General features: G+C 38.6%; 1 protein-coding gene across 3 annotated transcripts in view; it reads right to left on the reverse strand.

Annotated features, from left to right (window-relative positions):
• The window catches only part of phkb (phosphorylase kinase, beta), a 100,034-nt gene that overhangs the window by 47,759 nt on the left and 28,220 nt on the right, over positions 1-24,055 (reverse strand). For all 3 annotated transcript variants that reach the window (XM_085436554.1, XM_085436480.1, XM_085436635.1), the window contains 8 exons: positions 20,404-20,511; positions 19,461-19,541; positions 16,703-16,818; positions 13,465-13,528; positions 10,455-10,550; positions 7,630-7,827; positions 2,335-2,392; positions 1,642-1,719 (listed from right to left, as the gene is read on the reverse strand). In XM_085436554.1, the coding sequence (XP_085292680.1) occupies positions 1,642-1,719; positions 2,335-2,392; positions 7,630-7,827; positions 10,455-10,550; positions 13,465-13,528; positions 16,703-16,818; positions 19,461-19,541; positions 20,404-20,511 (799 nt within the window). The remainder of the gene's footprint in view (positions 1-1,641; positions 1,720-2,334; positions 2,393-7,629; positions 7,828-10,454; positions 10,551-13,464; positions 13,529-16,702; positions 16,819-19,460; positions 19,542-20,403; positions 20,512-24,055) is intronic.

Below are 24,055 nucleotides of genomic sequence, written 5' to 3' on the forward strand. Positions count from 1 at the left end.
AAGTTTAGCACTTTAGCAGGATATTTCACACATAGTGGTTGTAACTGGACCTACAGCTAAGAACACTAAATCTTTTTGTGCCCACTCTTAGGCTACGTTCACACTGCAGGTGAAAGCGTATCAAATCCGACTTTTCTGACCCTATGCGGCCCATATCCGATCATGGTATGACAGTGTGAACGGCACAAATCCGATATTTTCAAATCCGACCTGGGTCACTCTAGTATGTGGTCCTGAATCCGATACATATCTGATGTTTTAGAAAGCGACTGCTGTTTGAATGGTCATGTCGCATTAAATCCGTCTTTTACGTCACTGACACAAGACAGACGCCAATTATCAGCGCCGGAGAAGACATCGTGAATGCTTCCTGGTCATCCAGTGTAGATGTTAGTGAAACTGTTGGGAAGACAGCGTTGGAGAAACGTGAACATTTTATTTGTACTGTATAATCTGCAGATTCTGACAGAACTCTGCAACTATCCTTTGAAGCACCGCTCCTCTCTAAAACAGCAATAAGGATCATTATTAGGCCATATCTAAATAACAAAATAACTTTATAACTTAAAGCAAAATTGGGAAACGTAAAGTCCGAAACAAGTCTTTATATTAACGGCCATCAGTCAAACAATACTGTCTGGTCTGGGTCTAAACAGAGCGCGTTGTGTGTGACGTCTTCTTTTGCGTATGCGGGCCGCTTTGAGGGTTCACACTAGAGCACGTTTGCTGTCACATTTTATTTGTAGTGTGAACAATCAGACAAAAAAAATCAGATTTGATCAAAAAAAATCTGAATTGAGCATTAAGACCTGCAGTGTATAATATAAATACTAATACTAAATAAATAATATAAATGCTTACTTCAAGGCTAGCACAACTGTAGTTGAGGACCCCACCACCGTCCTCACTCACTCATCACAATATATTAGCATGTCTTCAATAGCTGAACCCTGCATGTGCTTTATGTATTATCAAAACAATAGGAGCCCCTGACTCCTGGGAGGTCAGGCAAACCAGCAAAAGAAGATACAATAGCAGCTTCTGACAGTACAAAATCCATTGGTGGATTTACACTTTTAATAAGTATTTAACAGTAAAACAGAAAACACTCCCTTTGTGTTCTCCTCTAAAACCCAGCCAATTAACTTCAGGAGTTTTGTTAATTTATACAGAACCAGTACAAAGAGCTCTGCAGAGACATTCAGGGTAACTTAAGTCAGCTCTGTTTCACATCATTATCCTTTCTGCACTCCAATTATTTCAATTTCTTTTATGAATAGATGAATAGAAACACCCAGCTCTTGACATCCTCATCATTTAACTGTGTCCTCTCACATCAATGTGTACCGGTGAATGCATGAGCCAGGCTCTTTAGCTCACAGGGAAGGTTGAGTTCACTTGGATGCATCACTCTTGTGAACCTTGGTATGTGGTGTATGAATATGTAAAACTGATTTAATAAGAGAAAGTTTGTCGCTGCCGGAAGGGGAGAGAACAGAATCAAAAGTATTAAAAAGAACTATATTGACAGGCCAGATGAGATAATATCATATATGTTTGTGTTCAGGAGTTCACGGTTTTCCTCATTCAGCGGTCACTGCATGTGTGTGGGTGCATGTTGGCTTTTATGTGGTTACTCACCCTCATACGACTGAAAGATGATGGGTTCAAGGAGTTCCTGGTATTCTTTGACCTGGGCCTTATTTCCTCTGAAGACCCCTACAACACACACACACACACACACACACACACACAAAATAAAACATTGAAAATGCTTTTTCACATCTAACTGTTAACTGCATCAGTCAGGCAAAGTTACCCTAATAAAATAGTTTTACAATACTGAAAAATGGTGAGGCACTGTCAATAAAAATCTTCCTAGGTATACAAGATTTTTTTAAGAGCATTTCATTGTAGAGGCTTGTTGGTTATTGATGTATCCGTCTGGATCAGTTTAACTGCCTTTTTTCTTTTGAGCAGAGCCAATAAAGATGAATAGCTTCATATAGAGCAACAGGCCCTGCAGGTTGTCTGTTAGTCTTAAGAAAAATCTGTGGCATATAGAGAGGCAAAGGGGCTATTAGATTTTTTTTTTTTTTTTTTTTTTTAAAGGAAGAAAGAAATGCTTAGGAAAAACTAGAGTCTTTCATTTATTTCTGACCATTTACTTTGGGTCACTAACAAATTTAAAAAAAAGAAAAAAAGTGTGTATCCATGTCCTCTAAAACCAGAGAAAAATGTAATTTCCTGTAAAACGCTATAAGTCTGTCTTATACCATGGCAATGACCCACTTGAGGCACCATAACAGCAGCAATGGATAGAACAAGGCTTACCGTCAATCATCATGTAGATGAAAAATATGGGAAACTCGCACTCGATCCCATCAAAAAGCTGGAGAAAGACAGAGAGAGGAAGAGAGGGGAGGAATTATTGCTTTTTTCATTTCACAAAGAGAAGAGAGGCGCAGGAGCTTTAAAGCTGAATTTGAGCAGCACTGAATATGGAACAGTATGGCACAGAGAAAAAATATAAAGGATGTGACATTCTGAATGAAACCTGTCAGTATAGAGAGAAATATTACTGATCCTTTACAAGGTCTTTTTTTTTCTAATTCAAAAACTTGGCTGTTTGTTTTGAGGAGGACATCTAGAGGTGTGAAAGTTTAGTATGTTTACAATAGACAGACACATAGATGGAAAAACACAGAGAAAGTCGGAGTTTAGTTTTACTGAGGACTCAGTGTCACTTCTCTATCACTGAATAATCAAAATCTTGGCTTTCAGTCTTTTACAACCTAACATGAAATAAGGTATTATTTGTAACCTAGCAACAACAAACACTTAAGAGCAGCGCTCAGAAAATGACACTGTGGCAAAAAACACTGCCATGTTGCCTGTGAACTCAGACCTTCAATATCAAAGATTTGTCAGATTTCACTCAGTATAACAAAGACAAGAGAATTACAATGTATGTTTAACAATATAAATACCTACTCGCTGTGTGCTTAAGTTAAAAAAAAAAAAGACATTGTTTGCTTAGGCTGCTGCCCCCGCGACCCGGCCTCGGATAAAGCGGATGAGGATGGATGGATGTTGCCTTTTAGTTCTGGTCGAGTTCTTCTTGACATTTTAGAATGTGAGGTTCACAGGAGTTTTATATAACCTAAAGTTGAAAGTATAAAGTCCAAACAAAAATCCAATCAATAAACTATACCATGTGTTACAAATGGGACTGCAAGCTATCATACATATTTAGTCAGGCCACAAATAAGCTTCAATATACCCTTTAAGGTTTTTATTCAAGTTTCTGAAAGCTTGTTAGAGGCATGTTCTTCCAAAACATTTTTGTTTTTGGATGTTTTAATGATGGTGGTGGAGACTGATCTGGTGACTGTGAAGGCCATAACGCGTGATACTCAAATTCATTGTAGTTCAATGACCACTCCCATCATGACAGAACCGCTCCATCACAGAAGAAAGGTGATTTTGCAGTGACCCTTCCCTCTAAAAGGTCAAGTGAAGCCAAAATGCATCAGCAGAATGTCACCATAGCATAACTGAGCCACCTGATCCCACCACAATAGTTGACCGAGTGTTAAGGGTTTTGCCTCTAATCCTATAATTTCTTTTAATTCAAACTATTTATAAATATGGGAGCTTTGGCTCACATTAAATACATGAATTTTATAGTAGATAGTTCTGCTTGTGTATTCATACTAAATCACAAATCAGAATCCTTTGACTGATTCACTTTCTCACGCCAGACATGCAGCAGATTGCTTGGTTGTGGTCCAGCTGTTTAGTGTGCAACAAAGTTTGACTGACAGCTCTCATGTTGCCTGGAACAGACCAACCCAAGTCATTTCAGTAAGATGTTCGGCTTCCTTTAGCCTCCAAAACAACTTCAAAACCCTCGGCACACATTTGTCTAATTTAAGATGAACATAATTTTTTCTAAAAGATTAACTCAGTTGCTGTTTTGACAAATCCACTGCAAAATGTAACCCATGCCTCTTCCCACAAGTAAGAACTAGTGACTTTGTAGGCCATGGCATATGATTTCTATCATTTTTTATACTTGTCAAACCATTCAGTGTTTTTCCCTCCTTGCTTCCTCTTATTTGGCCAATTTATTCAGTTTTTTATTTTATTTATTTAATTAAACCTGTCAGCTCATAAACACATTGCTGTCAAATGAATGTGAATAAATCAAAAGCACCAAGTGGCAGCAGCTAGACAAAAGTTCCCTAAATAAACACTTGAATTCACACCATCACTTCCTGGATTTTTCTCTGAATCTTGCACACTTCATCTACTGTATTTGCACTGTATCTTACACAAGCACCCATGCACAAACAAACGAACAAAAATCTTAAGCCATTCAATTACAAGTCACATTTACAATAGACAATAAAGCTAAGCAGACAATTATTCACTTTAGTAATTCAGTGCTTAATTAAAGAGGATCAACTCAAAACACTGTCCCTACACAATAACCCACCTTTAGTTACCGAATTTGGAAAAACACTAAAAATAATAAAAGGTCAGTTTGTAAAAAGATCAAATAGTCTGCAGAATTTTATTAGCCTCTTAAAAAAAATCCATCGATACAAAATGCATGTGTGCATATGTCCGTGTGTGTCTGCATTTTAGTCCCTCTATCTATAAAAGTAATTAGTTCTGACTATCTTTGTACCTTATCTTTTTCAATAATCTCTGCGCTGATGGAAGATAACAGAGACATCCTAATGCAATAACAAATGCCTGGCTGAGCTGGCACACATGCTCGTACAAACACACTTAGAAGGTGCTTTTCACTGAGCGGATACTCATGTCTGTATTAATGTGCTTCTTTAAATGTCGGCACTCTGTGATTATGTAGATCTGCAGGTCTCGAGGTGTATATTTCACCAAAGACGGGAAGCAATAGCAGCTATCAGGTGGGTTATAGAGAGGAAGGAAAAAAGAAAGGCAAGTGCATAAAGAGATAGAGAAGCAGGGGAGGGGTGTATTTGGTGGCGGGGGGGAGAGAGTACGAGAGAACAGGAGAGCTGAGGCAGTCACCCAGTGAGGCCTGTGCCTTTTGGCCCGTTGAGGCTGTAAACAGACAGGGATCCCTGGTGTTTTGTGCTTGAGCAGCTCGACTGATTGGTAAAACTGTCTATCACACAGGCTGCTGCCGCTGCTCTCTGTCAATGGTAAACAGACAGGGAGCACAGACGCCTGCCCTGCTGTGAATTCTCTCTTAAACACCAACAACAACTTTAGTCAATGTCTTCTGCAGGGGAACCCGGCCTACCTGTGATTTCTTTCCTCCAGATAAAACGCAAACTGTGTCAGACACACTCAAAGCATTTCATTTTGTTGTGAGGTGGCTTATGACTCAAAAGAGGTAACATTTTACTCACGGTATTGCTTTTCGACTATATTTGTAACACTATTAATGAGCGAGGATTCTGAAACTGGCAAATCACTTTTTTTAATTCATTAATAAAAAAAATTAATGAATGAAAAAATTAATTGGGTTTTTACATTATGAAACGTTAACTGGCCAGAGTGTCTTCCACAACAAATCTGACTGCCTGCTGGTCAAACTAAGGGCAGGACGGAGCCTGAAGGAACTGAGGCATTAAACATTGTTTGATAATTCTTAGAGTCTTTAGAGTCTTTGTATCCTATTAGCCGCAGGATTAAACAAAGCTCATTTCAAAGTGGTTCAGAGTTGGAGCCCCATGAGTGCCCACTCTGACATATCAAGCAAGCACTTCCATCATCAGTGCCTTTTTAAATCTTTTTTCTCAGCCTCACCTTTCAGACAGAAAAGTCACCTTTTGTCACTACAAAGTGATGACTATCCTTTTTAATGAATCATGAATGTAATTAAGGAATCAAATTACTGTCAGGTGACTCTTTGATTACATACATCCCTACTAGGTACAACTGATTAGGCCTTTTGAAACAGTCTGTTAGTGTTTCACTGCCTAACAGAAACTCCAGCATCTGTCTAAACTCACAGATCTCTGCTTTCTTACCTAACGCCTCTCTGAGCTCATTAATTCTAGCAGGCTAGCTCTCCAGGTAAAGTAATGATTTGTTTAGTATTAAGAGTCCAGCCTGCGATTCACTCATGGTATGCTTCTAAAGTGACTGCACTGTCATTTGGCCAGGATCACAGGGAATTCACTAAAGGACAATGAATGCCCGGTCATTCACATAGGTGTATATGCATGAGCATACACACTGATAAGGAACAACTCAGCTGCATACCCAGCGCACCCACACACATGCACGCTAAGATTTAGGGTGAAATACCTGGGGGATTAGGATGCGTGGAATGGGAGAGGCTAAGTCGCAGGCAGATCTCTTAGCATTATCATAAAAGGATGAAACCTTTGGAGGATTATGAATTTCGAAAACTTTTGAAATGTCAAGCACTTTCAAGCTGAACTTTTCCACATGTTATGCATTGCTAGCTGTGCTTGTGGTTACTGGCAATTGAGTTCAACTCAGTTATATTAAACCTATATTTTACACGCACGCACACATACACTCGTCATTTTGTTCAGCTGCTAAATTGCTCACTAATGAAAATAGCTAATCAGCCAATCACATGGCAGTAATGCAACACACTTAGGCATCCTGCAGCTCAAACTGAGCATCTGTATGGGGAAGAATGGTGATTTAAGTGATTCTGAACATGGCATGGTTTTTGGTGCCAGATGGGCTGGCCTAAGACTTTCAGAAACTGCTGATCTACATCTCCATGACTTACAAAGAGTGTTCCAAAAAGAGAAGAAATATTGCATATACATCAGTTCTCTGGGGGGGGGTGAATGAAGTCTGAGGGTCTGAGGTGAATGACCAAACTAATTAGAGCTAACAATAAGACAACAGTAACTCAATTGTTTGTTATAGTCAAGGTATGCACCTTAAGGTTCAATTCAAACTGGACTGGCTCACCAAGATGTCTCCAGCACTTTACCAACAAAGAGGTAAGATAGTTCTGAAGCAGCAAAGTGTACCTAATAAAGTATCATCCTTTAATTCTGTGAATAATTAGCTGCTATGGAACATGTGAGGCAGATTAAACAGAGGTGATAAGAACAGCGCAGACAATTTTAAAAGAGATAAAAAAATAATAGAAAGGAGGTAAAATGAAAAAAGAAAAAGCAAAAACAGATTAGGAATAACAAAAGAGAAAATTGCTAAAGAAAATACTCAACAAGAATCACAAACCATGACAAAAGGACTAGAAGTGTAGCTGTCAGCACACTGGACCACAATATATTTATTCGATGTCTAAAAATTCTAAAATGTCACTGCTCGTAAATCTCTAACTGATCATTTTCTTTAATGGAAAGTCGGGTTAATTTTTTTAAAATCCATTTACTAGATTTGAAGCATATTATTCACAGATATAATTTTTATTTCAACTGCTACGCTAATGACCATCTTATTAAAACCTGGAACAACAAGAAACATTTTGGATCACATTATCTTCGTTAGGAATATACCCCATAATTTCTTCTTTGCATTGGCAAAATACAAATGAGCTATTTAAAATGAAACAAAAACTGTGGCTTTAATCCAAAGAAGAACAGAATATAGAGAAAAAACACGAGTACAAACCTTCATTTCAGCAGGTTTGTAGTAGCGGCGATTCTTGTCTTCGTTTGCGGTGCGGTAGCCGTCACGGAGGAAACGTTTGAAGCCATATTTGCCACGGAGCTTGCGGACAATCTTGTCAAGTGTCTGAGTGTAAAGAGCATCATCATCAACAGCAAACGCAGGATAGCTGATGGTTGGAAGTAAAGCTGCATCTGTGTTCTGCCGGAGACAAACAAAAAGATTTACAACAATTATGAACTACGTGAAATGTTTTTGCCACATTTGCTATATATAATATATATTTCCAGGCTGATATTTTTACTTCATTTTTTAAAAATATATATATATTTTTTTTAGCTACATTTAGTGTTTGTGTAAAAATCCACTGGCATTTTAGGTCAGAGAAATATTTTGAAAATTCCACAAGGACCAAAACTTTTCCCAATGACTGCATCTCACAGTCACTTTGCATAACTTCTGAGTATAAAATGAGGGAAGCCAATAAGATAATTTATTGTACATCTATATATTCTACAGAAAGATTTATTAAACATGCGTGAATGCCCATAGTATGTTTAGGAGTGAAAGTGTCGGTTTATAAATAAAACACTACAGCACTGACTACATTTACATACAGGCTATGGTTAGGAATGAATCTTGTTATCAGGCTTGACAAACCACTGTGACTGAGCATCTAATAGTCCCATTTTATTGTTTGGTTTACTCTATTAAGCAAGGGAAATGAAATCTATCAGGGCATAGCTTCACTGCAAACAGCTATGAATATTTAAAGTTTATTAATAGACGGCAGATTCCAAAAATCAAAGCCTTTCCATATCCTGTCTGAGCACTGGAATCTATAAAATAACTGCAGGGACAAGCGCTCTGACATGGACGTGGCTATGAACGCTTAAGGACCAGATTTCTGTTCTGTTTTGATTTCTGCTGCTCTCCTTTGTAGCGCGTTTCTTTTTTATACTTTGCACATATCTCTGCAGCTCACAGAGGAGCCAGGTGTAGCTCTTTCTAGTCCTATTCATTTATATTCTTCAACTTCTTGTTACAACCCTAATCTACATGGTAACATCCTCAGCAGCTACAGCTGAGAAATCATATCAGCTTGCAACACACTCTGTGCAGGTATTGAATGTGTCTAGAATTGAATACTGGATTTCAATCTTTTGACATATTACATGACATAGTGATAATATATTGATGTTTTGCATATCTTGACACAATCCTGACAATTGTTGGCGTCTCCTGCACTCCTTCAGACTTCTTAATGTCAGTCTCCTATGTCTATAATGCCATTGCTGATCGTCTAATTACACTAATTTCCTCCCAGGCTGTTGGTGACTAGACAATTCTGGCTTACAAGTTCGACACACACACACGCACACACAGCTGTAATGATTTAAGTGCCTGCGAGTGTTGGCGAGTAGGAAAGATTTTCCTCACGCTTTCTTCTTTGAGCTTTACCTCCCTGCATCTCTATATCCAGCTCTTACTTTTGCCATTTCTTGTCAGTGGTGTACGATCAAGAGCTCAGGTACGGGCAGTGTAATGACTGCACCGTGAGGAACATACATTGTTGAATTGATATCTACTGACACACTGACATGAGTGCGTGGTCTGTTTGATGTGTGTAATTAACCTTATCTGACATATGCGTGACAGGCTACTATTTTGTAGAGACTATGCATACAGCTGCTTCTCTACACCGTAAAAGAGCGTTGGGGGAAACGTTTGCGTCATGCTGTGAAACTGTGGATATTTTTCTAAGAACAAAGAGATCAGCTCACAGACAAAATGCAACATTTAAACAATATTTTAATATTTATTCTAGTTCTACTATGATCAATTTAGACAAAATAACAAAAAGGAAATAAAAATAAGATTCTTGATTTTTGAATAAACTATTTTAAAAGATTGTTGCATTTTAGAGCAAAACGAAAGGTTACTTGATCACTGTTTTAACGATCACTGCAAGGCGGATATCATAAAAATACTGTGGGAGTTTTTTTGCTCTGACTGCACATTCCTGTATGCTGGTTCAACATTTCTCTACAATAGTTAATAGTTTAAATATTTTAAAAATTGAGCAAATGCAAAGTGCTCACTGTGCTGGACTGACATTGTCATCCCAAGACCATGTACCAATTTGTCATAAGCCTTCAGTGAAATTCAGTTTACTGAGTTTGATTCAATTTGCAAGAACAGACACCTCAGAGCACTTCATATTGTAAGGTAAAAACTAATTAGAGTGAGAACTACAACAATCAGACGATCCCCTATGAAGCAAGCAATGGTGGGAAGAAAGAACCCCCCTCTTTCTCTGGAAGAGACTTCCAGCAGAACCAGGGTAAGGGTTTAGGGGTGAGGTAAAAGAGAAGAGAAAAAAGGAGAGAAAAGAGAAACAAGAATAAAATGCATAATGAAGAAGAAATGGTTACCAGAGAGAGTCCTGACTACAACCCCAAGCTTTATCAAACAGAAATGTTTTAAGCCTAATTGTAGAAGTATGAGGGTGCCAGTATCTCAACTCCAAACTGTGAGCTGGTTCCACAGAAGCGGGGATTGATAGTTGAAAGCACTGACTTAAGTTCATTCTACGTTTGGAAACTCTAGGAACCACGGAAAAGCCTGCACTCTGAGAGTGAATGGCTCTACAAGATGTTTAAGATATGAAGCTGATAATATTTTGCAAATTTTAGAAGTGCTCTATTGCACATATTGCTTTGTGTCGTTTCTGCCTTTTGTTACTTGTAAAATCTGTATGCTTTTCTTTGTTTTATTAAAATTATTTAGAAGATGTACACAGTCAATAAATTGATTGATGTACTCACATGGGAGCGAGACTCTCTGGGTAGTAGAGAGCAAAGAGTTTGCCTGTTCCTGTTGTGAGCATCCAGATCCACAAATATCACAGACCATGAGCAGCCCTGCAGCATAAAAGAAAAGCATTCAATTTACAGCTAAACAATTTGTGCTTCACAGTAACATATATCTCTATACGTGCAAAACGACAAACATACACAAAGTCCTCCATTTGTCCAAAGAAATAAAAATAAATAAATAAATATGGAAATGCTTAAAATTATTTGGCTTCAAAGCCTCCGGTATTACACCTCCACACATCAAAACACTGTTTTGCTGTAAAACCAGGCAGATATATTTGGATTGCTCATGTTATTGAAGTGCAGTGTGGGAGTGCTTAAACAACAGCTAGTCATCTGATCACTTTAAAAGTCTCCCTGTACAAAAATGAAGCACTACTACCACGATGCAGTTTGTCCATCCAGAGCACTTAAACACTTCCACGAGAGGAAGGGGGGGAACATTTTGTGCTTTTTACTCAGTAAGGGAAGCAATCAAACCATTTTTCAGGAAAAAAAAAGTCCACTGCACTTCATCCATCCATCCATCAGCAGTGCTTATATGAAACCAAGTGGGCAATTCCCCCAAACTGCTAAGCAGTTTCTAATGCAAGTCAGATGCATTATGTATGAATATTGCCAATGTCGCGTTTTTTATTTCTAAAAAAAAAAAAAAAAAAAAAAAGAAAGAAAGAAAAAAAAAACAAAACATCTGGCCAAGGCTTTTAGTCAAATCAGCAAGCTTTCCTCTAGAAATTTACATAGTGCATACATAGTGAATTGCTAGCCACCAGTGTAGACAGCTGTGTGGCAAGTTAGTGAAAAAACCCACATAAGAAAACAAGAGTGTTAGAAAAGCAACGTATAAAAACACTAACCCACAAAGCAAGCATGTAAAATGAGTGTTTTTGCCTTTTAGATTTGAGCCATTTTGTCTTCTTTTATTTAGTCACATTTTTTAAGCAGAAGCAGACAGTCCAACCAGCTTATCATGATTTAACTACTACATTTTTCTATTTACCTCTTTTACAAAAAATAAAAAATAAGTTTGAATATGCACTGTATATTTGTAGCATAATATCTCTTCCAACAGAACTAAGCAATAAAAAAAAAATAAAAAAACTAGGCAATGAGTTAAGATAAGACATAATCTGTAGAATACTTTCAGTGCAACAGCTCAACCCTTTTTGAGCAGTGGATGCTGTTTTAAGGTTTTCTTCAAACCAACTTTGATTTTAGAAAACTAAGAACTGCTTGTTCCTTGTGCATCTATCACTATGCATCCTCATGAGTGATCTGAAGTAAAAAAAAAAAAAAAAAGTTGACTATAACCTGCAGTCTTTGATAGTCTTTGAAGGCAAATATCTGTCAATATAAATTATTTTCAGGTTTTTCTCAATACAACCATCCTTCCACCTACTGTGAGGATTTGGCTCACGCCTCTCAAAAAAACCACTGATGTCATTGGGTTTTTTTATGGTCTGCTATGAACATTGATTGAATGTCAATTATTTAAAGCCCATTTTTTAAAGACACTATAATGATTTACTTTGAACTTTAACTTGGCACCACTTTCTATGCACTGATATATGTATGAAATACATTTAATTTACAGAAATATATTAAACTGGACTTTGTTAGGCATGTGCTTGGCTCTGCTTTATCCCTGCTCTTGACACGGTGTGAATTAGGTGACAGTCCCTTGAGAGAAACTAGAATGTGTTGGGATTTGATTGTAGAGCCGTGTGTAAACAGCACTGTGAATTTAAAGACCGGCTTTAAAGTTGAAGGATCCTCCTCATGTGAGATCAATTTTATCCGTCCAGTTCAATTTGTCACACCGAGAGGCTTCTATCATGCGTTCAGTGTGACTTTGAGGGGGCTGTGGTGAGGGGTCGGGTGTGACTTTTTCAAAACTGAAGGATGCGTGTCTGTCCATGTAATACAAAGGCTAACTGTGATATACAGCCACAAGAGTGTGCAAAAGTATGATAGAAGAGTTAAGAGTGTACTGAATGTTCCGGTTTAGGGCATCGAGGGGAAGGAGCTACATTTGGTGCTTGAGCGTCAGCTGGGACATCAAGATTGATAGAGATCATTAATAAGCAACTGGAAAGCTTGTAGCATTCCCACAAAGGGGCACGAGACCGGCAGAGACAGGCACACTCATTCTCTCACATGTACAGAAGCCCCATACAGCATGGACCATAAAGCAGCCACCTCTATAAATTGATTCTTTCAACAAGCTTGAGCTCAATGACAAAATCCATTTTCAGGCACAGTTAAATCCTTTATTTTGCAGATGTTCAGAAGAGAAACAAACAGCAACTTTACGGTCATACCCGACAGCCATACGATGAGAAGATAAAGAGTCTAAGCTTAAATGGAGAGAACTGCCACACAAACCATTCTGGGCAAATACCCGAGTGAAGAAAATAAGAAGAAAAGATAATAAGAGAGGAAGCTTGCTAAGTGGAAGGCTTCATTTTCCAATCCATTAGCAGGTATAATGAATGTCTCTGTTTTCTTCTCCTAAAAAAATTAAATAAATAAATAAGAAACATATCCACTAATAGACTTTGCACACAGAAAAACAGCCTCTGAAATTTGGAGGGAAACCTGATTCAACTGTGGCCATCGATCACAGTCTGTAGAAGCACAAACAATTTGCTGAGACAAACACAAACATGCACAAACATACTTTCCTGATCAATCGTCCACTCAGAGAAGCAATCTTGCTACAGTGACAGCGGCACTAATTACACTGATGCTGTCTACCTGTAAATAAACTGCAGTTTTCTACTATTCAGGCTGGTCATCGGGGTGACATTGCACCCAGCTAGGATACCTTCTTGATGTACAGAGGAGATTTGAATGGGCTATAATGCAGTCTACTACCTGGTGGCACAGTTAAACAGGAGACAAATCAATGTGAGTTCGGAAGAGGTGGCAAAGTATAAGAAGTCAGGGAATCAAATACCTGGTTTCCAAACAGGTTGAATCCATTGATGGCCTCCAGTGCAGCTTTAGCAAGGCCCACAGAGCTGAAAAGAAAAGAAACTGCAAACTTTCACCAAAACATACAATAAGCAAGTATAATTCAATCTAACATTGATCAGTTTAAGAATATATTATTTTTCATTCTTAAGAAAGCAGAAAAAATGATGCAACGTGAACCAAATGTGTTTTGAAAATGTCAAAAGTCCCCAAAGTTCACCAGAAAGCCTTCTGAATCACATTTGAATCTTAAATGGCTATCTGTTAGGATTCAATAAAGCTGAAGGCTCCTGAGATTGTGGTCTACTTTCGATAATGGATGATGGAGAGGAGAGAAAAAAAAAAAACATAGTGCATTTCACAGTGGCTGGCTACTGTGATTGCAATGCAGCCTAAATGTGAATCAATTTTACTGTCATTTTGTTTCCCTTTCTACCCTACCAAGATTTCCCTAGAAAAGAACAGAGAGGAGAAAGGGAAAAAATGCAGGAAACTTGCCACTGACTGGTGGTAGATGTGCTGACATATTAAAAAGCATTAGTACAGATGATGGGAGGCTAATTTAGCCTCTAAAAGAGTTCTGCTGAAAGTAGTTTTGTGTAACACACAGAGATACACAAACACGCGCAAACTGACAGCAGTGGTCAGAAATCCTGACAGTACCTCACATGTATATAGAATGCTTTAAAGCTTTGTGGAAACCCAGGGTGTTAAAAAAAGTGATGCTTGGAATCAGGACCAGAGTAAAATGATGATGCAACCATGTCGGTTGACAGGTGGAGATAAGGATTCGCATGATGAAAATATTGCTGCAGACTGTACAACAGTCTTCTGCTACTCTGAGAGTAGGTGTGTTTACATACAGTGGTTCAGTATTGATCCACACACACCAACTTTTCTTTACTTGATTAAAAATGGACAAACTCATTGTGATTGTGATTCTGCAGTTGACAGAACCACCGACTGCTCAGGAATGATCCATTGTGAATCCTGTGAGCTTAGAGCCATATTCGTGTTTCGAAGCCGGACGTGACAGATGAGGAATGGTTCTAATATGGAGTTTGATTATTATACAGATCGTGTTTCCATGGAGCCATTCTGAATTGTTTCGTTTTTGGATACGCCATGGTAATTAATACAAAAGTACATATATAAGCCAACTCATTAACTGGGGGAATCCAAAAGCATGGCATGGAGAGATAGAAACACGAAAAGACACAGCACTCCTCAATACACTGAATTTGTTATCTTTTCTTGAGGACATCTTGACAGGCTGGTGCCAATAGCTCTGGATTGTTGGAGAAAGAAAAAAAGACATGCTTTTCAGAGATAAGCAATAGCAGAAATTGAGGATCTTTATCAAGAAACCGAGCGAGGAGAGGAAGGCCGGTTTGACCTTGGATGATAAATCAGTTAGGGAAAACGTAACAAAAAGTCAACACGGGCTAAGAACAGTGCTGGTGTTTGAACAGGTTGTTCCAAATCCTTATCTGCATGGTGGTTAACCATTCAGATGGCTGGTCCATTACATTTTCTTTTAATATAGGTTATTTACTTGCTGACTGACATTTTTTTTTAGCTACCAACTTGTGCTGATTTGACATTTCCATCAGTACACACTGACCCGACAAACACCTCACTAGATCAAATAGACTTGATTATAAAGAAAAGCATTACATGTTCCCACATTTCTGCTGCTTCCTGCAGGAATAACAGTGTTTTTACATTTATTGTTTGGCGCTGATCTATTTATATGGACAGGAAAGAAAAAGAAGATTGAATAGATAAGAGTCCTTCTTGCTATAGTTACTGTTGTTTTCTCTATAAGCAAAAACCAATGACTGTTTTCTACAGTCATTGGCAAAAACCATTAGAATTTCACAATCTAGTGAATTAAAATACATAGATATTACAAATAAACTTAACTCAGAGCCCTATTACTAAAAATCTGAAATAATTAGGGGTTTTGTAGTTAATTTCAAGAAGATGGAACACTCTACATCATTGTTGTTTTTCCAAGTGCTGCACTCACCGACAGTGAGACAGAAACAAATATGGGCCCAGGCAAATATGATTTGCAGTTGCGTAAGAAGAAAACCAAAGTAATACTTTAGTAAAACTAAAAGATCTGTTTTAACGGGTGTATTTATAAAACTAGAAGAGTATCAAGGTATAGTTTCTCTTGGCCCATGGAGCATTTAAGCACTGTTGCATTTTTAAAAAACGATTGTTTCTCTCTTGTGACTCATCAGTAGGCACCTCAGTTTACTGCTACACCCACTGCTCAATCCCCAATTTAAAGCAACAGCTGCTAAGATTTAAAAAAAAAAAAAAAGGGGGGGGGAAAGAAAAAAAAATGAGCAGCTAAGGTGAGCACAGTGAAGAATTTACCAGCTAAAGAGTGACGCATTTCCCTCAGGTGTGGGTGGACAAGGTGGTGGAAGGTGACTCGATATTGGTCTACTCATCAGATACATACAAAAAATGACTCCAAATGCATCCTAATGCATTAGACGAGTGGATGTGTAAAATGGCAACTCTTAAGTGACACATTTAGCATATTAAATATGTGTAAAATATATCCATCCATTCTCTTCCCTTTGTCCATTTCAGGGCTGCAGGTGGCGCTGGAGCCTATCCCAGCCGTCTTAAGCGAGATCCAGGGTAGAACCTGGACAAGTTGCCAGACTGTCGCAGGGCTAACACATAGAGACAGACAACAATTCACACCGAAGGGCAATTTAGAATATCCAGTTAACCTAACCCCACAAACTGCATGTCTTCGGACTGTTGGAGGACGGTGAAGTACCCGGAGAGAACCCACGCAACACAGGGAGAACATGCAAACTCCACTCAGAAAGACCCCGGCCTGATGGTGGAAGTGAACTCGGGACCTTCTTGCTGTGAGACAACCATGCTAACCATGTAAAATATAGTGGGTTTGCAAACCCATGAAGTATGGGTTTGCTCTAAAAACATTTATTTTGAATCTTTGATACATTCTCACATCTTTTTTCTGGTGTTACAACTTTCCCACAGACCTTATTTCAGGTATGTAACTTAAGAGTTTTAGGACTTTTGCAGCACCCTGCATACAGGACATATTCTGGCCAGTACTACAAAAGTGGTAAAAGTATAGAGAAAAGCAAAAGTAAGGTTTAAAAAAAAAAAAAAAACGAGAGTGTGGAGAGAATGTTTTTGTGTGTTTTCTTTTTACTGACCTGGAATGCAGTTCAGTGCTGCCATTATTGTACTTGCTGCCTCTCTCCCACATGCCAAAGTCAGGTACCCTATATGCTCTTTCCACACAGAAAACCAGGTTCTGGATGAAGGAAACCTGCATGTAGAAAACAAACATACATGGGACACTCGGAAAAAATGCAACATACTGTGTTTATGCAACCTGCATACACAGAGTATACTGACACACACACACGCCCATGTATGCATAAACGGGGCTAGAGACAGAAGATGTGTCCAAAAAGAAAGTGGAATCGCAGTACATAACGTAAAATGCAGCTACACACACACACACACACACACATAAATGAACGTCTGGATCCATTGATAGATGACCTTTGATACTGATCTGGGGTGATGAGTATAACTCTCTCATTACAAAGGTTACTACGGTGAAAAAGAAAGCGGATTTCTAATCCATGCTCAAGGTGAAACTGACCCTATGGCTAGACTGTAATTAAAAAGAATAGAGCACCAGTACGTGAAGCTAGAGCTTCATTGCCTTGTCAGCTACCCATAACTATAAAGACACTAAATCAACACACTTTACAAATTCCAGCTAAAACAAATGCCACCCTTTAGATGCTCTAAAAACTCATCAGTAGTGTTGTTGATTCCACCAAACATTACAGCGGCATCGAAATGTTTAAAATTGCAGTTAGCCGATTTCAAATGTTTCTTATAACTAGCATCTGGCACACGCAGATTCCTGCAAAATTATACAGTATACATATAGGAAAAAATTAACTAAAAAGTGAAACATATAATGTGCCAGCACACTGGTGTATGTGCTTGAGTGATGGTAGATTTAATCTAAAATGACAAAGTGGTGGAGGGGAATTGAGAGATGAGAGTAAAACAGCTGAAAGAGAAAGACAGAACCTGTGCAGGTCTTAAATAGGCCAGGCAGTGAGGATGGGCAGAGAAAGAGGGGGCAAAGCAGATGAGGCTGGGAAAGAGGGAAAGGTGTTTGCCGGGTCTCTTATTGGGGGGTTTTATGAGCAGAGTGATTAACGAGGGGAACTTTTTAGTATCTTAATGGTATCTTAATGAATGTTACTGCCCGTCGGCCAAATGAGTCCCTCTGTCTCCCCTCCCTGCTGCTAGAAAACCATCCTGGCCAGTTCTGCTTTTTTTCCCTTTTTTTGTGGGGGGCGGGGGGCTGACTATTTGGGAACGTGGGCACATTGGCAAAAGCACACTACATGTGCTTCTGCTTTTACCATGTGCCAGCAGCTCTCACGTATACTCCTGTGTGAAAAAAAAGCACCCCAGACATACAAACTGGCTAATGAGTCGCTCCATTTCATGCTGCATGAAACTGAAAATGGCATCTGGGAGGAGGTCGATAGTGTATCTTCTCAGAGGACATGCATCAGCCTTTCTATGCCACTCTAAGAAAAAAAATATATACTGCAATGCAGCTTCCAGCTCAGTCAAGTGGACACCGATGGACTTCACAAGTAGTGACAGCCAACAACAAACTAATAAACACTCTAGTAATGTGATTAGTCCAAATGAAACACATTTCAAACAGTGTTCAGTGAGAAAGCTAATCTCAAACCCTTATGCTCAGTGCATCTGATGTTTGTTAATGTGAGATTGGGGGAGGCGTGCTTCGGTTTGTATTACACAACCTAATAAGCACTGTTTAACCATGCAAATTAAGGTTGCTGCACAAACAGGACTGCCCTCATAAAAAACTTACATTGTCAATTTGCTTTGTTCAGAGTAAGAAATGGAGAAAAATGAGAGATGACTGGGTTGGGAGGTGTGTGTACGCTCACTAATTGGTTAGTGGTATAACGTTTCACCATGTCCTTACTTTCTTAAGATAAGCTCAGTTTAGTAAACAAATGGATTCCTTTACCAGGGGCACAAATTTCACTGCTCTGTGGCGGTAAGTAAAGCTGAGCAGGCTGTAAAAACTAACAGAATTAATGACGTTCCAAATACTCCTGCGGGCCACATAATAAACAGCACAGTGTGTAAACTTAACAGCCAAGTTGCCTTCTTGTTTTATTTAGAGCCAAACATAAAAAAGGCAAAAAAAATGACACCAACAGATAAATCAAACTACAAGAGACCGTTCAGCTTTACAGTAATAGAGGGCTGGTGTGTTGCCAAACACAACGTTACCGGTTCGATTCTCAGGAGGCTATTTAAGCTTCCACAATGAAATCATCTAAACGTTTCTCTGCTGAAAGTCAACTGAGCGGCTCAGCAAGAGCATAAATGTGAGCCAAGCTATAAAAGTGAGATACTGTCCCCTGATCCTGCATTTGTGTCAGCTCTAGGATATCTGTAGGGGATTTAGGATATATCTAACTGGCTTTAGAGACCCTTTGGTCTTACTTTACAGCAGCTAGCTCAACCTTCAGAAGGTAGCATCAGATTACTTAGATCATTTAAACTATATCGTGGTGTATTTTAGAATAAATACAGAATTTCACAAAAAAAAAATTCCAAAGATTAGAGAAGCTGTGAGATGTTTTAAAATACAACATTGCCATAAATGCACAGCACCATGGAAAATCCACAAAGTGATAAAATGTAACAACTCCGTAGTTATTTTTCATGCAGTTTATAATCATATCAGTACATTTAACCTTGACAGTAAGTGAGACCAGAGATTGACACTATTTGCCTCTGCTTCACAGTTTAGAAAATGTAGCGATAAACAGGCCGACATTTACATCCTAATATTGAAAACCGCAGTCATTTTAACGCCTTGTTTACCTCGTCGGTGTTGAAAATGATCTGCAGACCAGAGCAGATCATCTCCACCAAGTACAGCAGGAATAAAGAAACGGCATCGATCTGTAGAGGTGACAGAGGGAAGTAGGGTGGATAAGATGCCATCAAAGCAATTACTATCATTTGCACATACACCGTATAATAACTTCATACTTATAAATTAGTCTTCAATTTCTCGCACAGTGCAGAGAATGAGACAGACTTTACAGCAGTAGCTATTAAACTTTTGACATTGGAAATCATCAACAATGGTGAAGTTGCTGGAAAAAAATAGAATAATCAATAAATAAGTTACCTCTTTTACATTTTTGAATGTCTTTTTCTCCCCTCACAGGCAACTAACCTTGCAGCTTTATTTCGATTTCTCTCTCTCTCTCTAGCTCTCTTGATGTATTGGCCACCCTTCACTAGAAATGCATTCTCCATTCAAATGCTACACACCAAACTGACCTCTGTTAATACCACTGACAAAGGAACAAGCCGTTTTAGTGCCAATTTAGTGCACAAGCACTTCTCGGAGAAAGTCATTTTTCTGAGCGTCTATGCATGCCAGGCAGAGGGGCTGAGGAAATGAGACATTTTAATGGAATCCCCCCCCACTCAAAACACTTGAAACAAAACCTGTCACAAAGAGATTGATTGTCTATTTTATTCATCCTGTTGTTCATTCATCTTTAGCAAGGTTCACTTACTACAGACCTTCTTCTCTGACCTCATTTTTTCCTAAAGTTATATTAAATATGTGACACAAAATAAAATACCAGGGTGGCAAATTTTACTCTACATTTTTTACAATATACAGTAAAACCCCTAGGTAACACACACACATCAAACACACAGGTGTATGCACGAAGAATTCAATTTAAACGCTCTTTTTTCATTTGGTAGTTGCCCCATTTTTTCACTTGTCTGCTTGCTGGCTGACCTGCAGGTGGTGGTAGTCGCCGTGCAAGTAAACCTCATCTCCGGTGTCCACATGGAATACAGAGTGCAGACACTTTGAGGGGCTAGGATCCTGTTTAAACTCCTCCACCTAACAGAGATGCACAGAGAGAGAGAAAGAGAGAGAGATGAAAGGAGAAAAAAAAAGGTCCAGGGTAAAGGGAGGGAGAGAGAAAATCAAAGGGAGAGACATCCATGGCCCCACAGAGGTTACTAGAAGAAACTAGCTATACTAGAGTAGCCTTCAACAAATTCAAAAACATATCAACCGAAACCTTTTGTATTGAGTCAAACATGGTGATGAACTTTCTTTACACACTGTAATGTCTGTCATGTCTCTTATGGTTGCACTGCTTAAGGCAGAGATGGCACCTCTGCTCTAATTCTATATATGTCAATTCTAACGAATCAAATTCAATGCTGCTTCTTGTTTCTCTATCCTCCTCTGTCCATTCTTCTCTTTCCCCCATGTCAACTTGTCACGACAGATTCCCACATCCCCGGGATTTCTTTTCTATAATTTTCTCAGGCAACTTGAGATAACTGCTGTGAATGGAAAAAAAATTAAATTACACTTCACTTCCTTTCAGCATGTTCTCTTGAGCTAAAGCTGTTTGTTTTTTATATTTAAACTGTCAAACTGAACTTCTTTTACTGCATTCACTTTTGCTGACCCATCAACGTCCAGAGTTTTTTCCTGGCTCCAAAGGCTGGGGTGAAGGGTGATCAGAATGTAAGCATAATTGGTCTGAATATAGTTAAGGCAAAAACTTGAGTCTTACTTAACAGAAGTCAGTGGATTTCCACATCTGGCTCCTTTGTCTTAGGCCATTTAAATGTTTGTCTTTGTTTGTTTGCCTTTTTGGCTCCTCCATTTCAATTGCCACTTCAGCTTATTCTAGCTTTCTTTGCAGCTTTTTCACTTCAGTTAGTCTTGCTGCTTAAATTTAATCAGCTACTTAAATCTTAACCACCATCTGCCTGCACTGTTTTTTCAATCTATTATACCCATACAAATATGATTCAAAAGGTTTAAAAGGAACTAACATTTCTTTAACATTTTTAAGCCGTTTCAAAAAAATTAAATGTTTACAATCCTGGCTGCAAGAGTTCATCCCCACTACAATCATACATGCTGCACATAATCTGTTCTTTTGTTTTGGTTTTTAATAAAATAACCTGATAAAGAGTGAAGAGTTTAATCAGGGAACAACACCACACGCTACACGTTACAGTACAAACATCTCTGCTCGGGACCACATAAGGGCCAGATTATGGCAACCAAAATGATAACACTGTTTAAAACAAGACATGTACAACATTTTAGTTGTGCTTTATCCTCGGTGGTTTGTTGATGGCTTCACATGTGTTTGCTTCATCGACTACACTACACACCAAATCACAGATGGGCCGCCTGTCCTGTCGCACAGTTATAAATAATTGGCCCTTTGTCCCATTTTCACCTCCTTCGTTTCTTTTCTCTACTTCTCTCACTGCTCTCTCTATCATTAAATCCCTCGTTGTTGTCTCCATTGTTTTTCTTACTTCCTACCTTCTTTCTTACTTCTAGCTCTCTATCTCCTGTACTTTACGCTATGAGCTCTTTTATTTGGGTTCTTTTGTCGTCGTCCCCCCTCACACCTATTTTGCTATATAGTCAGGTCATAGTGGAGACCCGCTGTCCCACTTTCACTGAAACTGCTCCATTTCTTGCCATCCCATAGTGAGTAATGCTTATGTGCGTATGTGTACAGAATAAGAGGGGTACCTCTGTCAGCAGCTAACGCTGTTGTTTATGTTTCTATAAAACTTGCTTTTGTGTAGTGGTCTCCCTGATTCTTGCCCCTGCAGAGCCACAGTGTCAAGTGGCTCCACTCTTGGGATATTTGAAGAGGCCCCTGATCTTGCTTATTGTTTCAAGTGCTGCAATGCGCCAATATGGGCTTCAATTTAGCAAACTACTTCAACGCCTGCTGTTTTAACAGTCCACTTTCATGCACTTATTTTCCATCTTTAGCTACGCACAAAACTCTTGCATCTCATCAAGTCAATTAACTGCAATTCCTTATCATTTCTCACTGAAAAGGAAATGACTTTCATTTTCAAAACAAAGTTATGTTAAAGGGATACAGTGAGCTCAATAACTGTTTAGATCATCACGACTAAATGATCAGCTCACGTTTTTACGCTTAGATCTGTGACCATATCCCTGAATTGATCAATGTTTTGGTCTCTTCAGGCAGTGTAACAAGCCGTATACAAAAACACTGACTTATTGGCCTATTTAGTGTTCCAGCAGCCACTGGCACATAATTAGCATTTGGAGCACAGTAAAAAAAAATTACAAAAAACAAAAGTAAAGTTGCAGAGTCCTGAACTGACAAAAAATGACTTAAAATATGCTAAAGAAATAGATGTTGGATTAGCAATAATGGTAAGTGGGCCAAAATTCCTCCACAGCATTGACAGTTATTGCAAATCCTTGAATAGCTGTTGTTGCTGCTGCTAAGGGTGGCCCAACCAGTCATCAGGTTTAGGGGGCAATCACTTTTTCCACACAGGGCCATCTAGAGTTTTTTATTTCTTAATCATAAAGAACTTCATTTACACCACTGTATGTATGTATTAAGGATAGGGATGTCACAGTAACACAAGAAGGCCGGTGTTAGTTAACTATAGAAATGGAAAAGAGTGTTGTTTGCAGCCTTAATAAGCCCGGACAGTGAGTTCCTCTGTTGCATATATAAAAATTTGTATTAACAAATATTGTTCTGGATGATAACGCTGCCTGAATTTCAATGCAAATCAGCATAAAAGCAGAGCATCTATATAGCATGTTGTATCTGTTGTTCACTAGCTCTGTTTCATGAGTTTCTCCTGCAGTATTGTCCAATTCCTTGAGGAAAACACACAAGTATTATATTTATTTATTTGTTATAATTAAGTTTAAGCACCTCAGGACATTGTTTAAAGATACAGGAATTGATTATTTGAAGGAAGAGAAAAGATCTGGTGAAATTTTAAACAATGTATTTTAAGCATTAATATTTTTATTATCATTGTTATCATCAGTAATCTCTAAATGTTTCGGTATACCTTTGTATTCAGTACGAACAGAGCTGCTTTAAATAAACATAAACAGCCACCTCATTTGTTTATCAATGGCAAAGGTAGAATCTTTTCCTTTAAGAAAAGTGTAATTGTTAAATAAAAGATATCCTTTCTTCCTCATACACTATCTTATCTAATCAGTGGGGCACAGCTGCTGTATTTGCTCTGTGATATTTGCCCTGCAGTGCCCCCATGTCACAGTTTCCATAAAAAATGCCATGTACTTCGTAAGCGTTGGTGACGGGGCCATAACAAAAGCTGTTCTGTGTAATTAACTGTGTAAACGCAGCTTTGTAATTAAGACAGAGAAACTCTCTCCCCTAAATTGGATCGTCAAGGTCGAGGCAAGATGAAAGAGGATGCCTTTCAACGGTGCACACCATATACGTGCAGATACACAGGGACGCAGCAGGCTGCTCTATTAAAAAAATATGCTCAACGAGGGAAAAAAAAAATATTCAGGAGACATATCTGGCTTTTCTTTGAATACATAACATGGTTTGCCATTTTTTTCCTCATTCACA

The sequence above is a fragment of the Copadichromis virginalis genome, linkage group LG1 (genome assembly GCF_057382275.1).
Source record: "Copadichromis virginalis isolate Kocher_CV1m ecotype Utaka linkage group LG1, C_Virginalis_male_GT1.1, whole genome shotgun sequence".
Classification (NCBI taxonomy): domain Eukaryota; kingdom Metazoa; phylum Chordata; class Actinopteri; order Cichliformes; family Cichlidae; genus Copadichromis; species Copadichromis virginalis.